The 24,836-nt window shown below is 30.3% G+C and overlaps 3 protein-coding genes across 3 annotated transcripts in view; 1 reads left to right on the top strand and 2 right to left on the bottom strand.

The window, feature by feature from the left end:
- The window catches only part of LOC143201981 (midasin), a 216,725-nt gene extending 215,812 nt beyond the window's left edge, over window positions 1-913 (bottom strand). Inside the window, exons 1-2 of the mRNA XM_076413235.1 lie at window positions 571-913; window positions 271-518 (exon numbers count right to left, since the gene is read on the bottom strand). Coding sequence (XP_076269350.1) covers window positions 271-518; window positions 571-672 — 350 coding nt within the window. The 5' untranslated portion in view covers window positions 673-913. The remainder of the gene's footprint in view (window positions 1-270; window positions 519-570) is intronic.
- An 834-nt stretch (window positions 914-1,747) lies between these two features.
- Tsr1 (Tsr1 ribosome assembly factor) lies at window positions 1,748-5,002 on the top strand. The gene is made up of 13 exons (XM_076413240.1): window positions 1,748-1,926; window positions 1,987-2,257; window positions 2,313-2,499; window positions 2,559-2,814; window positions 2,872-3,016; window positions 3,077-3,239; window positions 3,367-3,583; window positions 3,641-3,818; window positions 3,874-3,997; window positions 4,052-4,312; window positions 4,370-4,550; window positions 4,608-4,742; window positions 4,828-5,002. Exons 1-13 carry the CDS (start codon window positions 1,815-1,817, stop codon window positions 4,974-4,976), a joined length of 2,379 nt encoding a protein of 792 aa, XP_076269355.1. The 5' UTR covers window positions 1,748-1,814; the 3' UTR covers window positions 4,977-5,002.
- A 963-nt stretch (window positions 5,003-5,965) lies between these two features.
- On the bottom strand, window positions 5,966-24,270 carry LOC143201992 (uncharacterized). The gene is made up of 3 exons (XM_076413252.1): window positions 24,116-24,270; window positions 7,160-8,025; window positions 5,966-6,414 (listed from the first exon to the last, which is right to left on the bottom strand). The coding sequence occupies exons 1-3, from the start codon at window positions 24,134-24,136 to the stop codon at window positions 6,249-6,251; spliced, it is 1,053 nt and encodes a 350-aa protein (XP_076269367.1). The 5' UTR covers window positions 24,137-24,270; the 3' UTR covers window positions 5,966-6,248.
- Window positions 24,271-24,836: the final 566 nt, after the last annotated feature.

The following is a 24,836-nucleotide window of genomic DNA, read 5'->3' on the forward strand; positions in this document are numbered from 1 at the left end:
AAATAAAAACAAATTTCTTGAAATTAATTTTTAATTTATAGACATAATAAATATAAATAAATTTGTCCTATAATTAGTATTTCAATTACCGATTATTGTTTAAGCAGCTTTTATAATAACCCGATTATAAACACTTTTATTTACAAAAATACAACATACATACATAATATTCTTATATAGATATTAAAAATATTAATATTTAATGTTCCAATATTAATAGTTCCCTATTTCTAAACCATATAATATACCAGTAACATATTTAAAACTTACCTTAGAGTGTCAGATCTAATTTGCACTACTTTAGACAATAAAAGACTGTTATCTATATGCCTAGAGTGATTAAATTTAAATGTATCGTTAAATTTAATGGCTTTTTCCAAAAGCAGAGGAACTTCAGTAGAAAACACTTTAACTACAGCTGTAAAATACTGTGGGATAATAAAGATTTCTCGAGAAATATAATCCAAAAGACACTTGTTTTTCTCGTTTTGTCCCAGTTCCTTTCTCGAGTCCACAATCTAAGTAATTTTAATTGTTTAATAATTGTACATATTATTAGTGTAAATTTACCTTAAATATAACAGAAAATTGTTCATTGATTTCACAAAAACTCTCAAATTTTCGGCGTAAACTAGAATCATTCAACATTTTATCTATTTTGTTCAGTCCCATGTACTTTTATTAATCACAAAATTGTTAATTGCAACAGACCTAAACAAAAATTTAAACCGATATAACCTAGAAATAACCGCACATGTTATATTCTCTATTTTGTGTATATAAGTACATAGGGTCCACGTGCATGTAAACGTGCATCAAAAACATATAATAAAGTATTTAACAATATATGCATCAATTGTTATATACTATATTGTTAATACATCAAAATATTGAGTTTTTAAAAAATGTCAACAATTTGGCAGCATTGTTGATGTGGTCCATAAAATGAATATGATTGAATCGAAATAAAATATGATAAACTAGATGGCAACATTGCAAATTAAGTTAGGTTGCAGGGATTCCCTCATCATATTATTTATTTATTTATTTATATATATATATATATATATATATATATATATATATATATGTATATATATAAATATATATATATATATATATATATATATATATATATATATATATATATATATGTATATATATAAATATATATATATATATATATATATATATATATATATATATATATATATATATATATATATATATATATATATATATATATATATATATATATATATATATATATATATATATATATATATATACTAACTTTATTTATATAGTAGCTTTATTTCCTGCGAAAGCTAAATTTTTTATGTATAAATGGAGTATAAACCTATTGTATACTTTTGAAATGCAATATAGGAGTATGAAAACTTAATATTTACAATTTAACTTATATCTAAAAATTTAATTTTTCTAGGTTTCCTTATGAAATTATAAGATTTATGTATTGTAATTGTATAGATTAATAATTGTATAGATTTGTATATCAAACTTTAATAAATTAATTCAACAATTACCTATATAAATTAATATAATTGAAATAAAAGAAATGTTAAAATATACCGTTATAAAAAATATTAATAAATAAAATGCTTCTATGAGTTTTTAATGGAAACTATATTCACTATCAAATTTGCCTTTAAATAATCCGTCATATACTTATATCTGACAACCTACAAAGGCAAACATTCTGGTATTGACAGATTTTTGACATATATTTTTAGGTTATAACTTTATTTATATATTTTTAGGCACGTGTGGAAAGCACGTAAATATTGAAAATTATGGCAATAGAAAAAGGCCAAGCGCATAGACCTGGTGCGTTTAAACAATCTAATAAGGAACATAAACATGGACGTCATCGTTCTAAGGGATCAATTAGTATTGCTACTAAAGGTATTACTTTATATTAATTTTGTTTTATTCATATATCTATATTACATTTTTGTATTGTAGGAAAGGTTTCGCTAAAAGCATTATCAAAAAGAAATAAACGTGAATTAAATAGAGATCAGAGGCGTCATCAATCTACTCAATTACGACAGAAAAAAAGAGAAGAGGTGCTTGCTAAAAAAAGATCACTTGGAGGTATGGATATGGCCCCAATATTTGTAACAGTGTTACCATTAAATAAGGAGTTTGATCCAACAACTGCATTGTCAATATTAACCCAATGTGATGAAGAGATTATTGCGAAAAGAACATCAACAGGTGTAACTCATTTATGGTATATAATTATTTTCATTTTAGTGAGATCTATAGTTATAGGAAATCTATTTTAGCTTAAATAGATTTAAGAAGAAGTACTCTTTTGTTGTTCCTTCAAGGGATAAGGACTTAGATATTTTGGATACATTGAAAGTGTCTGATACAGTATTGTTTTTACTATCATCTGTTTGTGCTATTGATGATATTGAAGAAATCATTGACAAATGGGGAAATAATATATTAATGTCAGCCCTAGCACAGGTGAGTGTATATACATGTTTATAATCATCTTACATATATTTTCAACTATATTTTTTTAGGGTTTACCTACTCCAGTTGTTGTTCTGACAGATCTTGAGAGTATAGCACCTAAAAAACGTAATGAATTTAAACAAGCTGTTCAAAAAATAATTTCTAGGATATTACCAGATGAAAAAATTATGACTTTGGATAAAAATGTTGAAGGCATAAATATACTTCGAAAAATAGGGGAACAGAAAAGGAAATCAGTTTTATATAGAGACAGAAGACCTTACATCTATGGTGAAGAGCTGGACTATTGTCCTGACAATGAAGGTATTTTATGTAAGACTCTGTTTTACTTAATTACTAATACTAACTTCTTGCACGTAGGAACTTTGGGTACTCTGAAAATAACTGGTTATTTGAAAGGTACTACATTGTCTGTGAATCAGTTAGTGCATATACCAGGACTAGGAGACTTTCAGATGTCACAAATAGATGCTCCAAATGATCCGAATAAATCCACAAAGAACAGGTAAAGGTTTTATGATGATGAAATGAGATTTTCTTTAAGCACGGTATATTTCGTTTAAAGAGGGGATTCAAATGAAATGCAATTAGCGTCAGGATATAAGATCTTGGAAAGATCTGACCCAAGTAAACAGGAAACCTTGGATTCTGAAAATATACCTGATCCGATGGATGCGGAACAGACATGGCCTAATGAAGATGATTATGAAATGGCGGAAAAGGAGCAGGTAAATCTATATTACAAATATACATTTTCTTATTTAATATGTGCGTTTTTACATTTATTAACTAAATTTCATAATTTATATTACATTTTTTTTTATTATTATAAAATCACTTCTGTTCTTATTCCAGCTTAAGAAAGTTAAAAAAGTGCCTAAAGGGTGGTCCGATTATCAAGCGGCTTGGATACCGGATGACGACGCCGAATTTCAAATAAACAATGAGAGCGAGAGTGAGGAAGATGAGGAGGTGTCAGAGGATGAATATATGGATGCCCTCTCTGAGGAAAAATCAGAATATTCAGACGCAGAGAATGGTGAACAGGAATTTGATACCGTTACTGAGTCTGGTATGTAAATATATGCAATATGTGTAACAGCACTCATCACTAGAGGTTTTAATGCAGAAGTAGCAGTGAATGACGATAAGTACGACCAGCAAATGGACATGTCGGCTGAGCAAGAAGATCTCAGGAAACTTAAAGAGGCAAAGTCTGATCTTGCTTTTCCAGATGAAATTGACACGCCTATAGATACGCCAGCTCGCGTCCGTTTTCAGAAATACAGGGGATTAGAGAGTTTCAGGTAGTTACCCGGAATTTTGTAACATTACATTAGTTATCTATAAAATTATTAATAGATCATCACCATGGGATCCAAAAGAAAACTTACCGAGCGACTACGCGAGGATATTTCAGTTTCAGAATTTCGACAGGACGAAGAAACGGATTTTAAAAGAAGAGGAAACAAAATCTGGCGCTTTGGTACAAATCATATCATTCTAATTATTATCGTTTTTTTATAATAAACATTTTTAGCCTGGCTGGTATATAACGGTACATGTAAAAAATGTTTCCCAACTAATGTGGGGGGCCTTCCAAAAAACCGAATCACCAACAGTCCTCATAGGACTGTTCCCTCATGAACATAAAATGTCTGTATTAAATACGGTTCTTAAGAGGACGCAAAATTACGGATTTCCCATTAAATCAAAGGAAAAGGTGATCATACAGTGCGGTTTTAGACGATTCATAGTTAACCCAGTGTTTAGCCAGCACACTAATGGACAAAAACACAAGGTAACATTCGATATAATAAAATAACATTGATAACACAAATAACTTGTGATTTAACAGTTTGAAAGATTTTTCCAACCTAACTCAACAACTGTGGCAACCTTCTATGCACCTATTCAATTTCCACCGGCTCCAGTATTGTGCTATAAAGAAGTTGGGGAAAGGTTAGTCCTAGTAGCCACTGGAAATTTATTGTCATGCAATCCAGATAGACTTATAATTAAAAGAATTGTTCTATCAGGTACTTTTTTTATTAAAATAATGTAAATATTTTCATATAATGTTTTTCATCCATTAGGACACCCCTACAAAATTTATAAGAGATCTGCAGTGATTAGATTTATGTTCTTTAACAGAGAAGATATCATTTATTTCAAACCATGCAAACTGAGAACGAAAATGGGCAGAATCGGTCATATTAAAGAACCTTTAGGTGCGTATTTATTTAATTAATCATAGTTAGCTTTGATTGTTTATAGAATATTTTATTCATTTGTTTTTCTCCTTGACATTACTAGGTACACACGGGCACATGAAATGTGTTTTTGATGGCCAGTTGAAGTCTCAAGATACTGTAACCTTAAATTTGTTCAAAAGGATATTTCCAAAATGGACATATGAAAATATGCTTGTAAATTGCTTAAATAATGAATCAATGGAGGATTAAATAAAATGTTTTATTATTTGTTTTTATTTAAAGGCTTTTTATTTTTGAAATACTATACTGGTGTCTTGATTCATATAACAAATATTCCCATACTTACCGTGGGAATATTAGCATTCGAGAAAATATAAAATAGTCCCCTTAATGAGTCTAAATGGATTAAAAACATATTCATAAAATATTGTAATTAACAAAACTTATTTGACAGTTTCGAAAATAAAAGCTTACAGGCATTTTCTCCTTCAAGTCCATTACAAAACAGTCTGTAAATAAGCCAAACACCATTAAGAATTAGATTGATCGGTACCACAACTGTATTTGATTGTAGTTTTTCGGATAAGTAGGACTTCGTCCAATTAGCTGGGTAAACAAACTGCAAACGATGACAATGACAAGTCGGTTGTCAAATTACAGTCTTAAAGAAATAATGCCAATTCTAAAACAATGTTCAACCTCAAGAATTGCTATCCGTTTAAAAATTGATATTCGTTACATGACTAGTGTATACACATTTCAACAACAATAAAGGCATTTCAACCCAACAAATAAAGCATTATACGCGCTTAACGCTTTCAAAGTAATTGTATATTTTTTGGTGCACATTTTCACATACACACAGTTACTAAGTGTGTCAAGGAACAAAAATCAACCACTTAACCAATTGTTACTTGATTATAGCGAAACGCTGCCTGTATTTTTTGTCCGATTTTATGCAATAATAACGCTTTTGAATGCTTCTTTTATTATAATTAATTATCGTCGGTTCGTGGTAGTATAATCAAAGCGTTACTTTGAATCTTACACTCGGAATAACTCGAAAAAAATTAATAACTATCAATATATTCGGTCCATAAATCTTTGACATTTGTATTAAGCATAACCTAACTTTTGTAATGTAAAGAAAAAATTAGACGGATTAGCTTTTCTTGTGACAATGTAATGACAGGTAATATTTTTTCATATTAATTTAAAAATAAATATGGGGTATGTTTATTACAATATGTAATTTATTACTGTATAATATATAACAAATACAAACTTATTAACTAAATATATTTTTGGTTTAAATTTACGTGTAAAAATCGATTAATTTGTCATTAAACTGACGAATTCGTAAAATTAGTGAATCTACGAGCCTACTCTGTTCTAGTCTAATAAATGTGACTTACTTATATACAAGAGAGGTAACAACAACAATATAAAAATATATAAATAATTTATATAATAAAAAAAACTGGCACTGATATTGATTAACAACTTTTGGAGGTTTTTTTGTTATTTGTTGTCGTCACTCTCCGATGCTGGTTCCATGCGAAATCCAAGATGTGGATGGGCGTTGTAGTTCATCACTCGAAATTTTCCATCTCGGTCAAAATAGCCGAATTGACCTTTTACCACACCTTCCCTGTCACGTTCTTCGAATCTAAATTGACGGCTGGGCCTGCAAATCGTAAACGCGTTTTCAATTAAATTTAATGTTTTGATTAGTCGCGGGAAACAAAGCCATTAATGTCTATATAAATCATAATATATGTATTTTTTATTTAATTGAATGTAACTGAACGCAATTATATTTGAATTCTTTAATTATCGGTAACCATCCGGTAAATTATTGTATTCTCGCTTAAATATAATATGACCATAAAATTAAAACAAATAATCTATATTAAATATAACTTGGAGAATGTTAAGTGGGATGTATTTAAAGTATGTTAAAAATAATGTCAAAAATGATGTTATGAGGTTGACAATCAAATAATCATGAGGGCCATGATTTCTTCTTTTTGACGTTTGACTCAAATTATATATTTATACTATTAATGTTTAGATTAATATTAGTTTTAAAAATAAATTCCTTACACCCCAAATCATATTTTCATGCCAACAAGATTTCCACTCCAATTATATAGTACCCTTAGCATAAATAAGTAAGATTATATGTTAAAATAGATACGAAGAAGAAGAAACGTCAAATTTGACAATGACGTGAAATTTTAAAAATGTATATTCTCTTTAAGGTTGACAATAGTAGTCCGTGACCTTTTTTAAATTATATTTTATTATTTATAATAATTAAAATAAATTTAAATTATTAAATTTTTAAATTATATTTTATAAACAATTATTTAATAACCTCAAAAAAAACACACATTTTTCCAATAAATAAACACAACACCGAAAGTTACCCGTTGCCAGTGTCATAGCCCCATTTATAACTCATAGGCCCGTCATGCCCCACCATGTGAAACACCAATCTTTCTCCCGGACTAGCTTTGGGGCCCTTGTAGGACGAAAATCCAGACGGATCACTGGATCTAGTAGGCTGGGTGTCGGTGAACTGGTTAGAATGACGCGATTCGTGGTTAGTGTTTGGTTCAAATGATGTTTCGGAGTTAGTAGAGTCTTTTTCGACCGGTTTACTCGATGTCGATGATGATGATGATGGTTGCTGGGTGAGTGATTCGCCCGACGATGTGGATTTCCTTATCGGTACCTTAATTTGCTCGATTTCCTTCTTGTTTTCCTGCTTGTTCAGACTGTCGACCGTCTTGTAGAATTCTTTCTGTTTGAGGTTATACTGAACTTCGTCTATGGGTTCCAGAACGATTTCCTTCTTGGGAAGGGTGGACACCGGTTTCTGCTTGTTGTGAATATCAGGGTTGTATTTTTTCGCGAACAGTTTCGTTGGTAACTCTTCCTTGGTAACCGAAGCCGGTAACTCGTAATACAAAGTGGGATCGTCGTTTGGATTCCATGATCCTTCGAGAGGAGCTGTGAGGGTGTCGGAGGGGATGGGTACCTCGTAATAGTTCGGAGGAGAGTTAGGAATGAACTGGGGGGCTCGGAGGTACGTAGCTGGTTCTGGAGGGTAGAACGGTACAGCTGGTTCCAAATTGGGCAGTTGTATGGAGTCAGGCAGTTGGGCAGGCAAGTTGTGCACGGAATAGGAATCAAAAGTTTCCGCGTTGCTGTCAGTTGACGTGTTTTCAGTTGTTTCTAAGGGTGTTAAGGGTGTTGAGGACGAAGTTGCTGCTATGGCAGCTACAGTTAGCTGAAAACAAAAGTGGAATAGTTAATTAAACATGTTCTGAGTTCTATATAAATCAACAAATACATTTAACAAAACACATCACTCAATAAATACCGGGCCTGACGTATAGATGATGCCACCTCTTAACTCAAAAGATCTGGAACTGGCTGTTATTTTGTTATTGCTTTATTACCTAATGACAAATCAATATATATATATTGTAAAGTTGTCTTAACTTTTTACTCAAATAATACATATTACTCAATATTATTAAACAAATAAGTATTTCATAAAAAGAAACCCCTTAACTATAGGCAACTAATTTAACGACCTAACTCTAATATGTCTTCCTGTCAGTGATAATTTCCTCATATGCAATAATGAAATGCAAGAAATGATACGCATTACTAGGAAATAGCCAATAGGAAATATCATTTTGTTTATTATAGCTTATGTAAATTTTACTTATATAAATATTATTATAACTCAACTAAAACATTTAACAAATTAATTTATACACGTCTAAGGTAAAGTATTAAGAATTCTTTAAATTTTAACTAAAAAAAATTGAAAAAATGTGTTATTTTGACTTTGATGTTCATCTATTAGTCTAAAAGATATCTTAAAAAGACAAATTATTTTTCATAAATAATCCAGATATTTTATCCAATAAAACAACCAATGCGCCTCATCCATCTCACGATGTTGCCGCAATGAATTTTCGTTAACAAGATTCGCTGGTTTCTAGGCTGTAATTATTATCACCAATGTGTTGAAAAATTTTGTAGTCATTTGACAACAGTACCGACCAGTACCAGCACATGTCGTATTTTATAGACTAATTGGGTTACAATTCCGACGCATCAGACAGTATTTTGTTTCTTTTTAATTATTAAAATTGATTAGTTAGGAAAAATGAGTAGAAAATATCCGTTCCGAGTTTAAAACGAATTTTTCATTTTTGTAAACTGCATTTGGCATTATATTGGACGTCATATACGTTTTCTATGGTCATATATGGATATCAAATTTTATTTGCATAGGTTAAAAACCGAATACATTTTATTTTGAAAGCTCACCTGTATTACATGTTATCTAAGTATTATTAGGATTATATAGGAAACTAGATAAATATATAGTATAAATAAAGGAAGGAATAAATAAAGGAATTATGTACGAAACTAAACAAAGCTCCAATTAAATTCAAAATATTTTAAAATAATCTTATAATGTATAGTATTCAGAAAAATTAAAATGTGATAGTGTATTACTTCATTACCCAATTTTATTAAACAAGAATGTATTATATGTTGCCTACTATTATCGGTATATTCATTCAGACAATTTCAACTGAATAAACAAGAGAACCTTTGCGATATATTTTGAAAGTTAACAGATATTTGATTTAATTGAACAAATATTGAATAAACCATAAAATAATCGAAAAAAATTGAAACCAAAACGACGAAAACGCTTCGTATATTATTTCATTAATATAGGGACGATTTTTATGGAAACTTGATATGATTTTAAGCTTTCACATACTTATAAGCTATTTTGTTTCTAGTCTACTTATTGCAATTCAATATACAACTCGTTGCATTTCTCTATTTGTGTTTTTTCCTTTCCTGTGTCGTTACATAACGATCATTTTACATTATAAGGATAGGAAAACTTAATCTATTGTGTACAAAAAAATAGATGTCGGATTTCAAAACAGCTCAGTTTCCTTTTGGTCGAATTCGACTACCATATTGCGAATCGATAATATATAATTTATTGTTCATTTTTTACTTTTTGTTATCAATTAAGCTATACATTTTACTTTTACTCTTTTGCCAAGCCTACCAGATGTTTGTGTTGGTATATCTTTTGTTTTCGATCTCGTGGTTTAAATGAGGTTATATCTTTGTTCTACGTAATAAAGGGAATGGAAAAAGTAAAAAATGGTACATATTTGTTGGGAGTTAGGAGTATAATTTGTTAGGTTCGCTTTCAAAACAGGATTGATAAACTATTATTAGTGCCCGGTGATTTTTGGAGGTTAGAAATTCGTCGATTATCTTTTTTTTAAATGTATTTTAAATAGGTGAAATTATGTACTAGTTAATTAATCTTTAGGGTAAGATTTTAATTTTTTATTTTAATTAGATAAATTATTTGAAAGCGATTGTAGTGATTCTAGCGATGAAGACAAGCCTGGCTTCGGGCTGTCAAACTGGAAGCATCATTCGATAAAAAACTGAAGTTGTTGGAAAAAAGGCCAGCGATAGACAATAAATAGTTCAATGATTTCAGTATGAAATAAATACGTTTCTGGTCATAAAATAAATACCAAAGAGTGTAACTTGGTTTTGAACAATATTATCAATATTGTCAAATGAACAATTTTTTTTCTAGTTTGTTTCTAGAACGTTTTTCTTCGTATGTAAAATACAGTCTATCCAAAATAGCAGTGAACTCATGTCATCAAGTTGTATAATATATTGTCTATTACATTTTGTAAATTGGCTTTAATATTGGACAATATTATCCTTCTCATTTTATTCTAGTTAAAAAAAGACACAATGCCGTCTGATTAATTCGAACACGTAAACAAATGAGCCTGTGAAAGTCGTCCGGTTGTCAGACGCATGACAAATTTTTGTCAGCAATAGTAATTAGAGGTTAGAACTCTATCCTATAAACTATTGTGGTTGCATAACTAACTGTAGTTTTTAGATGTAGTATAATGTAAAAATAAATTATATTTGATAACATTTTTGCCCAATTATTTTATTTAGATTAGAATTTTGTTGTATGTCAAAGCCAAAATAAACTAAAACTCAGAGTTGATGCGGCAACATTGCGACGTTTTGATGTCACTGCTGGAGTTTTTATTGGAAATATTTTTATTTGATTGCAACTGCACTGAATTTTAATTTAGACACTTTGACTAAAATCTTTCAAAAAAAGATAAAGAAAAGAATATGAATTGATATGATGATAAATATAATTTAAAGTCACAGTTAAACGCGGTAACATTGCGACATTTTGACGTCATAAATTGGGTCGACGTGTGTTCACTGTTATTTTGTATAGACTTTAGATCGCTTCAATTTATTTACGATATTAAAACAACGAAACTAGTAAAGACAACCAAGAAGATGAACAATACGTTAAAAGCCTTAGTTTTAGTAGATGTTTTTGTAAACAGTAAACAATAACAATAAAATTTGGAGAAATATATAAGACAACATTAAATAAAGAAAACAAAATTATGGGTGTTTGTTATGTTTGTTCGAATTTTTTAGACATGATATTTTATTTTTATAAATCTAGAGAGTTAGATAATGCTTGACAGCTAGTGGTAGCCATATTGTTTTAAGGTTTTTGTTTAACCTGTTGTTAATTTTTCAGTTACTGATGCCAAATCATCATGATAAGTTATAAAAGTGGAATCAATTTGTCGTTAATCTAATATTACATTTCGCAAAACATATTTTCTATGTTAGCACATCACACATATTACTCAAAATAACTATCTTAGGCGTTGTCATTTCCAAGGCCAACTATAACGTTTTGAATTCCACGTGAGTAACGCTGAACATTTTTCGCAGACACCGGCGACATAATCATTTTGACGTATGTTAATTTTTTCGATTGTAAACGCGATGGCTGATACGACAATAGTGTGTCACTTTGGTGTTATGTTGAAGGTGAAGACGGACTGTTTGGCTGATTTATCCGGAATAGATTGTCATCAACCTAATCCGATTTGGCGCTATGAACAGACAATGAAACTAAACTACGTCGGTTATGTCTTAATTTGGGATTAATATCTTGAATTAAATATTTATGACTGACTTACAATGTGACTAGTTCAAAATGCAACACGTTAGAATTATGTGTTTAACAATTTACATGTTTGATTATTTAAGCATTGATTTTCACCGAAGCAGAGTAGTCTTAACAGTGATTAAGACTTGTTAAAGTAAATATTTCTTCTTTAGTTAAAAGAAGGAATCTGAGTTAATTACAATTATGAAATGTTACTAGTTTCTAGGGACTTTCAAGTTATGTAGTAGTCAGATATATATACGTGTAAGTAAAGAGAGAAACCAGGTTGTTGTTGTTTGTTATTGTACATAGATTAATTCATTAGTTCGTTTATATAAAGTCTTCAATTGTTTAGTTAGGTGTATTAAATATAGCTATTAGTTAAAAGTATCTCAGAATATCAATTAATAACCGTAAACCTTGAACAAGATTCTTGTGAACTTAAACACGAAAAATCAACATGTAGACTGTCTTTTTATTATGGCTTTTAGGGTATCAAAACTTCCGGAGATAAATATTAGAGTATAATATTGCGACGTTGCCATTTACAATCAATTGAGAGGTAGAATCCAACGTACTAGAACGGTTGAGTTTTACGGTTGAGAAGTGTGTTGTTTATAGTATATTTGTTCATATACTGTTCATATTTTGATTATAAATGGTAGGCAGTAATGGATAAATGATCGATTTGCGAATATTGTCAAAAAAGCACATTAAATCTGAACTGACATGGGGAGGTACGTGAGGACATTCGATCCAGGTACGTATCTATTCAATTTTAATTTTAATTTTGCAAATTGTTCTCAGGTACCCATAAATATGACTCGATGTACTTTATGTAAGTATATCTGATCAAAATTGCAGTTCGTTGATCATATAGTCATTTCACAGCATTAAAAATGAACAAGAAACATTGAGGTTTGGCTCGCTTGGATATCTTTAAGCTTGGGCGTTTCTATTTTGGTAAAAATATTAGCACTTCTAAATTTAAGCGTAATCGATCAGGAATCCATAGGAATTTCTCAAAGGATAAGATCTTAGAGTTATTAAAATCAGATAAAAATATGATTGTGGCCAAACTATTTATTGGATAACACTTGAGCTAATTTAAGCTGTGTAAAAAAATTGAAAAAACAACTGATAGATCATCTATTGATCTGTGATGATGAAATATGACACTAAGAGAACACAGAATGGTAATTAATAAATCAAAACGAAAGTCATGATGAGGGAAAAGCCAGAAGAAATAAATATCCAAATTGAAGATGAAAAAATACAAGTAAATGCATTTAAATTCCTGGATATGGAGAAAATAAATAGCAGAACTGAATAAAAAGGATAAACGAAAATATATGTAGTACAAAGTAAATTTCTCAGAGGCGTAACAAAGATGGACTTGAACTAATGAATGAGAAATAAAGAAATAAGAAAATAAATTTAATATTGCATCAGTGAAAGAGTACATGAAAATTAGACATTTTAGTTGGTGGAAATATTTATAGCTTACTCTTACTTAAGATCAGCAGACAGATAAAGAGCAAGTCTGAGAACCAAAGAGAAAGACCAGAGAGTAATCTAAGAGAAGAGAGGAAAGACGAACAAATCAAACAGACACTAAATAAGAAGTAAAGAAATAAGAAAATAAATTCAAAATTGAATCAGTGAAAGAGTACATGAAAATTAGACATTTTAGTTGGTGGAAATATTTATAGCTTACTCTTACGTAAGATCGGCAGACAGATAAAGAGCAAGTCTGAGAACCAAAGAGAAAGACCAGAGAGTCAGAAAAGACCAAAGAGAAGAGAGGAAAGACGAACAAATCAAACAGACACTAAATATAACACACACCTTTCTAACACCTTAACATATTTTACCACTTTTTATTACCTCTTACACTGTTTAACTATACTTCTATTATTTCTTTTACCTTAATTTTTTTATTTATTTACTTAATTTGAGTGCGTAAGACGTCAATGACAAAAACAGCATAGTTGAATGCATTTATTTACTAAAAAAATCAGATCTGCTACTTTTCCTTTGAATACCATTACTTTTACATAACATACTCCAATGGTTCAGAATGATTGGTAATTCTTACAACAGACAGGCAGGAAAAGCAATTTGTATGCTAGTTTTATACTCCACTAATCTCAACTAGTAGGCGGTGAAATTACTTTGTTTAGGCCAGTCTATTGTTAATGTTCTCCATTGGTTCTTTTAAATACCCAAAGTTTGTTATTAAGACTTATTATGCCTTGAATATGAGGTTATGATACTAGGCTTCAAAATCTCATAGAAAAGCAAGCGTTATTTGAATAAAAATTGTAATTTCTCTCTTTCACTTTTTCTGACGTATCAAAACGAACTGAGAATGTCCATCAAACGACATTTTTCTTTGCCTCAGGGCATGATATCGAGATTCACTTCGACAAATGACGTAAGGGATAAATAAGGCTACTTTTATAGACAGGCTCTTTCTAATAAAGCAACTTAATCACTTACACTTTTACCGATGTAGTTTTTTATTCGAAATTCTTCACCATTCGTTGTAATAACCACTAGTCTATCCATTCATCCGTTCAGTCCTTTCACTTTAAACTGCAGAATGCTATCATGGTAATGAACTTCGAAAATAATCGGATGTTTAGTTTATTTTAAGTGCTTTCTAATCAATTGGTTTAAGCAAAACGAATTTATTTTTGTGTAGTTAATGCTATAATTTTTATCATGTCTATATATGACACATTGGATGGTTTTTGGTATGGTTATAGTATATTTCTTCTTCTTGTATTCAAAAAAACATTGTGTTAAAACCAAAAATTAAATGTCACCAGTTTTTAGGGATTTACTCGTTAAATATTAATAGTTATTTCGTTATCAAATGAATTTAGTATTAAGTCAATGTCAAGCGTTAAAAATAAAAACACGTTTTCTGTCTTCTTTACAATAGTTTTAAGTAGTCTATTTAAAATAACAGTGAAATCACGTTATCAAGTTGTCGAATGTATTGCCTATAGCAAATTGTAAATTCGTTTCAAAATCAGACCCTAGTTTTCTTCTCATTTTATTCCAGTTAAAGTGATATATAATTCCGTCTGATACATTCGAATATAGGGTTTGTTCAAAGTTATTTTATACATACGTCATCAAAATGTTTAATGTATTGCCTGCCGCAATTTGTAAATTCGTTTTAGAATCAGATAATATTTTCCTTCTCATTTTATTCTAGTTAAAAAGAGACACAATGCTGTCTGATTAGTTTGAAAACGTAAACGATTGAGCCTGTCGACGTCGTCCGGTTGTCAGGCGTACGCAAAATTCTTGAAAGCAATAAGAGGTTACAACCTATAAACTATTGTGTCTGTATAATTAACTGTAGTTTTTAGATGTACTATATTGTAAAAATAAATTATATTTGATAACATTTTAGTTCAATTTTATTTAGATCGGAATTTTGTTGTATGTCAAAGCCAAACTGAACTGAAACTCAAAGTTAATGTGGCAACGTTTTGACGTCACAAATTTAGATGACCGAATAAGGCTACAAAATTTGCCTGGTTGCCAAATGTCTGCAAAATTCTTCAAAACATTAGTAATAATAATTACAGATATATAAACCACCAAACGTTGTTTTGGCGCTATACTTGTTTTCATAAATTTCAAATTGCTGCTTACTGTGGCCCTCATTGAAAACATCGAAGCCATCAGATAGTTAGAGGCAGAAGTTTACGTCTTTAATCAGTTATTTAATAATTAACAGGAACAGAACAATATATGCATTATCATGTCAAAAGCAAAATAAATTAGAGTTGAAAGTTGAGCGTCAACATTGTGACGTTTTGAAGTCATAAATTTAGATGACGTAAGTTCACTGTTTTATTGAACCGACTATAGTTTAAAAGTGTACAAAACAAAATATCAACTTGAAAATGCGTCATGACTTAATAAAACCTCACTAAAATAAATTTGTATTAAATTCATCAACAAAGAAAAGTATTTTACTACAAACACAATATTACATACTATAAATAAATAATTATAATTATAAGGAACAATTGAACGTGTAATAACCACGTTGGGGGTTATCAGTACATCTAAAAAGTCTTCTTGATACGTTGGAGAGAAGTTGTCACTATTGAGTTTTCATATTTTTCTAAGTTATAAATATTAAAGGTTTTCAGAGCTTTCAGGGCATATACGTTTTGATGGAACCCGTAATTTTTCACTTTTCTGTTAACATCCTTACTACTAGTATCCTCCAAAATGCTCTTCATGCATTATTTTTATGTCTACTGTTCGTTTCTTTTTAATTCTTTTCGTTATTGGTGTTTGTATACTCTCTACGGTCATTTTTTTGCTTTTTCTTATTTTTTTACTGCTAGCTTGGTTAATCCTTTTCAAATGTTTCATGGAGTATTCATAATATTTTTATAAACAACTCAATTTTCCTGTATTCTTGCTTCTATTAAATATTATTTTACGTTTTTCCTTCTACTTCTATACAATATCTTTCAAATGATACTCTATCTCTATTTACTTTATCTAATTCATCCTATCTGATTTTAAACTTGATCTGTTCTCGATTTTCATGTTTGTATACTTTCATTATTTTCTTCTTTTGTTCTAGATATCGTCAATTTCTTCTTGTACCTCTTTCTAGTCTTTCTATTAAGTTGTTGCTTGTATTCTGATAATTTTTTTCACTTTAAAAGGTCATTTATTATTTTAATAAATTGTACATCATATATTAATCAAATTGTTTTCCATCATTTTCGTTGATAGATAGATCGAACAATAACAATTTCGCAATGTACCACAGAAAACTCTACTTTTTGCCTATTTTATATCCCCTTCGATATTTCTCTCCTCGCGTAAACGTCGGGAAATAGCCGATTCGTCAATGTTTAAGCAGTGATAAATCTTACTATTCATCGTCTTCGAAATTTTTGATTCTCCAGACCATTATTTTTTGTTGACATCAAAGTCGTCACTTTTAAATTGTTGAAACCAAAACCGACAATTGGCAGTAGATTTCTTTAATTCCAACATATTAATAGTGTCTGTATTCGCTGAATAACTTGACAATACCAAATCGTTATTTTATGCAAAGAAATAACAAAAACCATCGAATTTAACAGTTAGGTTATGTTGCTTCAATTTCTTGAGATAAGAAAAACACATAATCTTGAACATTGATGTTATAGTTTCCAATTCAGTCAGAAAAACCTTATAAACTGTGAAAACCTTCATGGGAAAAGCGCAAGTGTGTCGACACAGAATGTATAATGAACGCTAATGAAACTTATTTGAACTTTCTATTGCGCATTATAGTTCACAACTTCGTTTACCAAAAAATAAATCATATCCACCGAGTTTTCATCGTTTCATGTTGCGGTTTCGATAGCTTGCGCTTTAAATCGCCTTTTCTTTGAAAAATGTATTCGGCTTTCGATTTCTTATATGCCGCGTTTTGTAATTTGAAATGCGAAACCGTACTTTTTTATATCATTCTTGATATTAAACAGATAATAGCATGGAATTTCGCAAATATTGCCGTGAGACCGATTGGAAATGAAAAAAGCAAGTTTTTATGCAAATATAGTGTGGTTTTTGTTCTAAACCCTATCTTGTTGTAATGTTGTTCAAATAATACCAATTAAACATATTCATAGTTAGTATATTTACACAATTTTATATTTATTTTTCATTTAGTATATCCAATAAGACAGTCACTGCACGTATTTAAAAAGTATGAAGTTGGCACGTCACAATATTACCGCACTAACTTAAAATTTTGAAGAATGTTTTGAAGAATTTTGTAAACATTTGGCAACAGGATTGACTCGCGCCAACAGAAATCGAATTTTATAGACGAACCCATCAGACAGCATATCCGCTGCGAGTTTGAAACGATTTTACCTTCATCGATATATATTACGATACGATATATATATACAAACTGCATTAGACAGTATATTTTCGGTATGTATGAGGTGCATTGGCTATTTTATTGGACGGATTGTAAAAGCATATTTTTCAGAGAATATTGTCACGGCAAATGTCAAAAGGAAGTGACAGCAATGGAAATATTATCTCTTTAATATGTTACATTATGTGCAAAAGTTTACCGCATTTTTTTTTTTGGCATGGACATTCAAAGTTCTTTATCTCTCAAGTATATCCAATATCTATAAGTGTTTCACAATGAGCATATTCAACATAAACTGACTTTTTCAAGAATGAACCTTAACATTTTTATTTTAAGTGATATATACAATTTGAAATAAAGTGATTTCCATTTTAAACTTTTGTTGAAATTGTAATATTTTTAGTACATGTGTCCTACAAGATACGAAAATGGACTTTAATTAGAATAGAGTGGGTATTTTTAGGTTATGTTTGTATGTTCTCGTTGTTCAATGCAATGCCATTCTAGTAAATAACTAAATGGCCACAAGAAACAATATTATATTGTAAAATAATATTCTGGATAATAATATTTATGATTATAATAAATATAAATATAGTATTAAAGGTAACATCTACTTAATTGATAATCGTTTAAAAAAAAATATAGCAAATTAACCGTAATTTTACATTCTTTATAGACATTTATTCTCGTAAACGCGTTATTTTCTTTTATTCCGATATTCGATCTGGTATTCGGTAAACGTCGGAAGTTCTCGCCTCAGTTTGCTACGTTGCCAGTTACAAGCAATGTAGAGATAAAATCTATTCAGTAGAATACCGCCATTTTCTTTTTGGCGCTGAAACTAAAGAAATCTCTATTACCACTGAAGACCATTACTTATATCCTATAGTAAAATTCATTTTAAAATCTCATACATTATAGAAGACGCCATTTATACATATACGCATGCCAGACGTCCCTATGCGTAGACTCTTGCCATGACAACGGGTTATTATCTATAAGTTCTTAATTAGTTAAAATATTAAAATTTTAATTAAGTAAAAAGCTTATGACGAATATCACACAACACAGTACCTTATATTTCTCGTGTTATATCATAAATTACGACACATATCGACCCGTACAAAATGTCAATATAATAATCTGAAATTTGCATACAATTTTAAGATGACAGGCTATTATAAAAATCACAATAACCTCATTTATCACAGCCATCATCCTCGTCATAACGAAGTAGGCACACATCGACGGAAAAGGCTTTCTTGTTAAGTCGCACAACAGAAGAAAGCGCCGAATATTACAAAAGCGTTGCATAACCACCGAGAATGATTTTTCGAATTGGCAAATTCGTTCGATTCCTCTCGTAGATTCACCGCCTACTTCGATGAGATTTTAGGCGTACAGTTTTGTAATTGTTGATATATTTGTCGAAAACCATTAGTTTGATTATTGACCAACAAATAACAGCGTTGCGTTAGTTCTTTAGTAATAACCATACAATTTGGCTATGAATAAATTTTAATCGCCTTTTTCATTGCCAAATAAGTTATCAAAAAAAAGGAGAATATTTTAACAGAAAAAAGATGACCGCACATTCTATAAAGTTCACAAACCACCAAGCCGCGTTTTATTAAACCAAAACACGTAAAAAATATTAAATATTAATGATATAATCGAATTTCTAATCAGTATAAAAATAGCAAACCAAATTCCGTTAAAATTAAGTACTGCGCATAATAAGATAACATTCTTACATCAGGATCCGTATATTACCATATTAATTGCACTAATCTCTCGTTTCTGCGCGATAAGATTACCTGCATGTGATATCTAGAATGCCTTGCATAAAACCAAACAAAAACTACGTAACGGATCCAAAAAACACTGTGGGTAATATTATTAGTTATTAAATTACCGTAACGTTATACTAGCGGCAGCCATTTCCCGTGAAAATAAATTATCCTGTAATAATTTCAATTACTGAATGGTTTCACTTTTAGTTTTTTATTCAATTTAACGTATAAACGACATATGAAAGTGAAAAAAGTACTTATTCCGTTATTAATAAACAGTAATTACCGTAAGTTGGTTAGTGCTGGAAACTGTATCAAGTAGGAGCCAGGTTGGCCGTGTAATACAAGTTTTATTTAGTACAGTTTTACCAATGATTACTATTGTTTTTGTGTTATGTTTTTTTATTATTTAATTAATATATTGTTACTAGTCCTTTCCGTCTAACCTACAATTTGTCTTTATGCTAACTTAAATCTAGGTATATAACTAGGAGGACCCCTCGGCCTTAACTCAGTCTCTGGTGAAATAATGTTTATACATGTCACTACTGAATTTTTTAATATATGCACCTGACTACACAACACTACACAAGATCAGATGACTTGATTCTTTTGAGTCTGTGTCCTGTTCTGGTGGTATCCAATAGTTGCAATATTTCAATATTACTATGAGAATGGAGTCTTTCCTCATGCCCCTTTGCAATTCTCTTGATTTCTTGACTGACTGTGGGTATCTGAAGGTCTCGATGTAGGTAATCAGTCCTATAGTATTTGGGTGCACCCACAATACCTCTCAGGACTTTGTTCTGAAAAATTTGTATTTTATTAATGATACTCTTTGCAGAACATCCCCATAATTGAACTCCGTATGTCCATATAGGTTTCAATATTTGCTTATATAATAGCAATTTATTATGTACTGATAATTGTGATTTTCTTCCAATTAGCCAGTACATTTTCCTATATTTCAATTCCAGTTCTTTTCTTTTCTTCTTTATATGTTCGTTCCAGCGAAGTTTTGCATCGAGATTAATTCCGAGATATTTAGCGTTGTTGCTATACGGAATGATAGTGTTATTTAATGTTATTGGTGCTTGTACGGTTTGTTTATAGGTGAATTGCACATGTACAGATTTACTTTCATTAATTCTTATTTTTCAAGCTTGTGTCCAATTATTTATATTGTCACTTGCCTGTTGTAATTTTCGCGAGGCTTCTTCGCTATTGTCTCCGACAGCTATAATCGCAGTATCATCAGCAAATGTAGCCATCGTGATATTTTCCATTTGTGGTATATCACAAGTGTAAAGTAGATAAAGCATTGGTCCCAGTACACTTCCTTGTGCTACACCTGCTTTAGCTTCTTTTATTGTTGTGTTTTGTTGACACAAAATTATGAGTAATTCGGTAATATATAATGATGTTTTATATTTTATTGCATGCTATTAAAAATATATACTGAATAGTATCCAAGTTGGTCAAGTAGATGATGCAATCTGCCACTTTGAAATATAATAACGAGTATTGATATATTACTTTTCCAAATACAATTCCAAATAGCAATGAAACTGCGAACTTTTAATGTAAACACCTGTTAAGTAATTTAACCTAACTGTTAAATTCGGTAATTTTGAACGTCTTTACATAAAATAAGAGTTCTCCATTGAATACTATTGAGGTATTCGATGTATAGAGATGCTAATCATAGAACACATCAATATTACACTTTCAACATTCATTAGTTTTGTTTGATTTCACGAAATCTGCTGCGAAAACACTTTTGAAAACGTATGATGATGCTGCTTCACCATATAACACATGTTGGTCAGCAATGAGCGGTCTAGAAGACCAACAAGTTCATAAACAATGAGTTGCAAGACTTATAGGTTACTAAAGTTGTCAGAGAAACACTGTCGCAGCTCGATTGTTACCGCAACCAGCCTATTCACCAGCCTTCTAATTAGCACTAGTTAATAAATAAACCAAAATCTAGAGTTGATGTGGCAAGATTGCGACATTTTGATTACGTATGTACGAAAAAACTTTGAATACACTAAAAATATTCGTCAGACTAAGGAATATATAAAATAGTTTTTGTTTAACGGTAGTTGTATGATATATATTTTATTGTCCCTGTTAAACAACAGCTTTGCAACAATGATATATTTCGAAACCTCAATAATATCTACCCAAAGCAATAACATTTTGTGTGGTAACAATGTTCTTCCTTCGTCCGTTATTATTATAAAATCGTTTGACTTAACTACGTACTATGAAATAATAACAGCACAAAATGTCAAATAATACGACTTTAAAAAGGTTAAATCTAATAAAATGCTCAGTTATTTTTCTAATTTAATCTCAATATCTCTCATTCCCAAATTTGATTAATGAATTTTCTATTCATATAGAATTACAAATTAATGATTTTTCCTATTCTACAAATATTGTACAAAAAAAAACAGATTTCTAATTTAATTAATCTTATGTCGACATAATATGGTTAGTGGGGCTCTACATTAAAGAAGGCTAGACAGATTTTAAGCCAAATTGGTTTAAAACAAATTAGAATATAGTTAAAAGTGATAATACCATCAAGCAGGATTGATTTTTTAAATTGTAAATAACCCAATCTTTTAATAAAGATGTTAAACTGGCTGGAAGTAATCTGAACAACCAAAAAATGTATAACGTATTATTAAAACATTGCTTAAACATAAAATTAATAAAAATGTCAAATTACAGAACATTTTTCTTAAAAGCGTTTATCTAAATTCGACATTTTTTATAATTATTTCGACAAGTCACACAAAAATATCCCTTCTGATGCATAGATGATGATCCACTATTGACGTCACCACGATTGACAGATCTATATAATTTCTAGATAGTATCAGCCTTCAAACGATATTCTGTCATATTCTCCAGATCTGGTCCCTAATGAATAATGACTTTTTGCCGAGCTATGCTTCCGTGAAAGATATTTTATTCAATGAAAAAGTATATATTAAAGTATCCTTCTTACCAACGAGGGTCTATCTGGACTGGACCTACAGTTTAACGTGGTCTCCGAACAGCAGGATTCGAACCCGCGACTATCGCAACTGTAGCAGGCCCTTTCGTCTTTACCACTGCGCCAACCAAGCCGGCAAAGTGAGATATATTTTGAATGCAAGGTGAATTGTTCAACACAAAAGGGCATTGAACGTTGGGATAAAGTCGAAGTTTTATAAAAAATAGTTCTTTAACTTTTGTTTAATGATATGGTATAAATAAAAATACTAATTATACATAATACTAATTAAATAAAATAATAATTTCAATTAGAAAGGCGCTTAACATTTTTATAATAAAATTATTTATTCTAATATACAGTTTAGTTTTTATTTTCAATATTATTTTATTAAATTTTTATATTATTTTGTCTTGATAATCATATATTTGTTTTATTTAAAACATATTGTTTTACATCCTTGTTTTCTGTTGGAAAGGGTTTTTATTATTTCCTCAATCTTACCTTAAGAGTTTGGAGAATGAGTTGAGGAAAAACAAGCCTTCCGATGATACAATTAAATCTTGTTTAAAAGTGGTAATAAAAAATGTGTCATAAACATTTTTACAGTCCAGACGTTGTTCTATGTGATTCATATTTATTTTTGTCTTTACCCAACTCTTTTGGTGATCAAGGAGTGAAAACTGAGATTGATTATTTTCTATATTTCAAACATCCGACAGGAAAATATTTAATTTAAATGAAGAAAAAAGGAAGTATTTTATTTAATAAAACGTGAATGAGAGCTAAATACCTTGGAATCCATCTTGACGGTAGATTAAATTGGAAACATCACGTTAGACGAAAAGCAAAACATATTAGAACCAAAATAAAACAATTATACTGGTTAGTTGGAAGGTATTCTCAACTTGATCTAAAATCAAAGAGGTTGATCTATAATACAATTATAAAGCCGATTCGGAACTATGGGGTGCAAATATGGGGTTGTCAACCAACTAGTCATACAACGCTGTCAAAACAAGATTCTGCGATTGATTACCAATGCCTATCGGTATGTAACCAACAAAGAACTGCACGATGACCTGGACATTAAACGGATTTGCGAAGTTATCCAAGATTTCGCCTTCAAACATGAAAGAAGATTACTAAATCATACTAACGTGGAAGCAATACAACTGCTGGACGGCGTGCAGGATGTCAGGAGATTGAAGGAAACAAAACCATACGAACTTATGTAAAGTCTATACATTTAGTGTAAACTATAGCTATAAGTTAATAATTATTAAATAATTATAATTTTATAATTGAGGAATACATATTGATGTATTTTCTCGCACTCGTCTTGCTTATTAATTAATCCAAGTACATAGGAAAAGTAGTAATAAATTATTTGTAAATTAAGATTGTACTAAGCGTATAAAATAAAGATGTTATAAAAAAAACTGAATGAGCTTCAGCATCACAGATTTTGTTTATTCAACAAGTGATTTACGGTAATAATTAACGTTAATTAGGACCACGGTAATGTGATGGATAAACATAAAGAAAACTCACCAATAGCGTTAGCAAACTCATGTCGAACCGATCCGAAACACCGAAGACTTCAAAACGTATACCTGTGCGCACGGTCAACTACAGAATAAACAATTTGGTTTGTTGTTGGCACTTATATAGATTACCTAACCATTTCTCCTTCGAGAGTGGCAGAAATAAGTCGAGTAATTTGCAGGACAAGAACCCGTACAAGTCATCTGATTCTAATCAATACACAACAATTATCATGAATAATCTTATAAATATGTATAACGAAAGGGGGTAACTATACATAATTTTTTTATTAGCATTCTTCAATCTCGTGTTAGTAATTATTCATCATAACAGAATTTAAACTGTCTAAATGCATTTTTCTCCTTGATGATGAATGGATTTATCATATATAAAAAAGCAATTGAAAAGTCCCCGGCCAACCGTAGTAAAACACATTTTTTTAACACATAATTTGACCCTTTAAGGGCGATATACCGATTATAGCGACCCTCCAACTTTTCGATACCATTTTTGTAGTACGATTTGTCCTTTAACGATCACCTCTTCATTCGACGAAAATTTCTTCCCAGCGAGCATTATTTTGAGATCTAAGAACTGGAAGTAGTCGTTAGGAGCCAGATCTGGAGAATATGGTGGATGAGGAACACTAATTCATGGATTTTTGCCATTGTTTTCACTGAGTGGTGACGTGGCGTATTATCTTGGTGCAGCAGCATTTTCTTTTTCT

The sequence above is a fragment of the Rhynchophorus ferrugineus genome, unplaced genomic scaffold (genome assembly GCF_030347505.1).
Source record: "Rhynchophorus ferrugineus isolate W39M unplaced genomic scaffold, kcgeb_rfMv2 rfM9, whole genome shotgun sequence".
In the NCBI taxonomy this organism is placed as follows: Eukaryota; Metazoa; Arthropoda; class Insecta; order Coleoptera; family Curculionidae; genus Rhynchophorus; species Rhynchophorus ferrugineus.

What these genes read in the sequence shown, in the direction of transcription:
- LOC143201992 (XM_076413252.1), bottom strand. Translation starts at nt 24,136, where the DNA reads ATGAGTTTGCTAACGCTATTG. An exon ending in TGAGTTTGCTAACGCTATTG is followed by an intron (nt 8,026 to 24,115) that starts GTGAGTTTTCTT and finishes TTTTGTTTTCAG; the next exon opens with CTAACTGTAGCTGCCATAGC. An exon ending in GGCTATGACACTGGCAACGG is followed by an intron (nt 6,415 to 7,159) that starts GTAACTTTCGGT and finishes TACGATTTGCAG; the next exon opens with GCCCAGCCGTCAATTTAGAT.
- Tsr1 (XM_076413240.1), top strand. Translation starts at nt 1,815, where the DNA reads ATGGCAATAGAAAAAGGCCAAGCGCATAGACCTGGTGCGTTTAAACAA. An exon ending in ACAGGTGTAACTCATTTATG is followed by an intron (nt 2,258 to 2,312) that starts GTATATAATTAT and finishes AATCTATTTTAG; the next exon opens with CTTAAATAGATTTAAGAAGA. An exon ending in TAATGTCAGCCCTAGCACAG is followed by an intron (nt 2,500 to 2,558) that starts GTGAGTGTATAT and finishes ATATTTTTTTAG; the next exon opens with GGTTTACCTACTCCAGTTGT.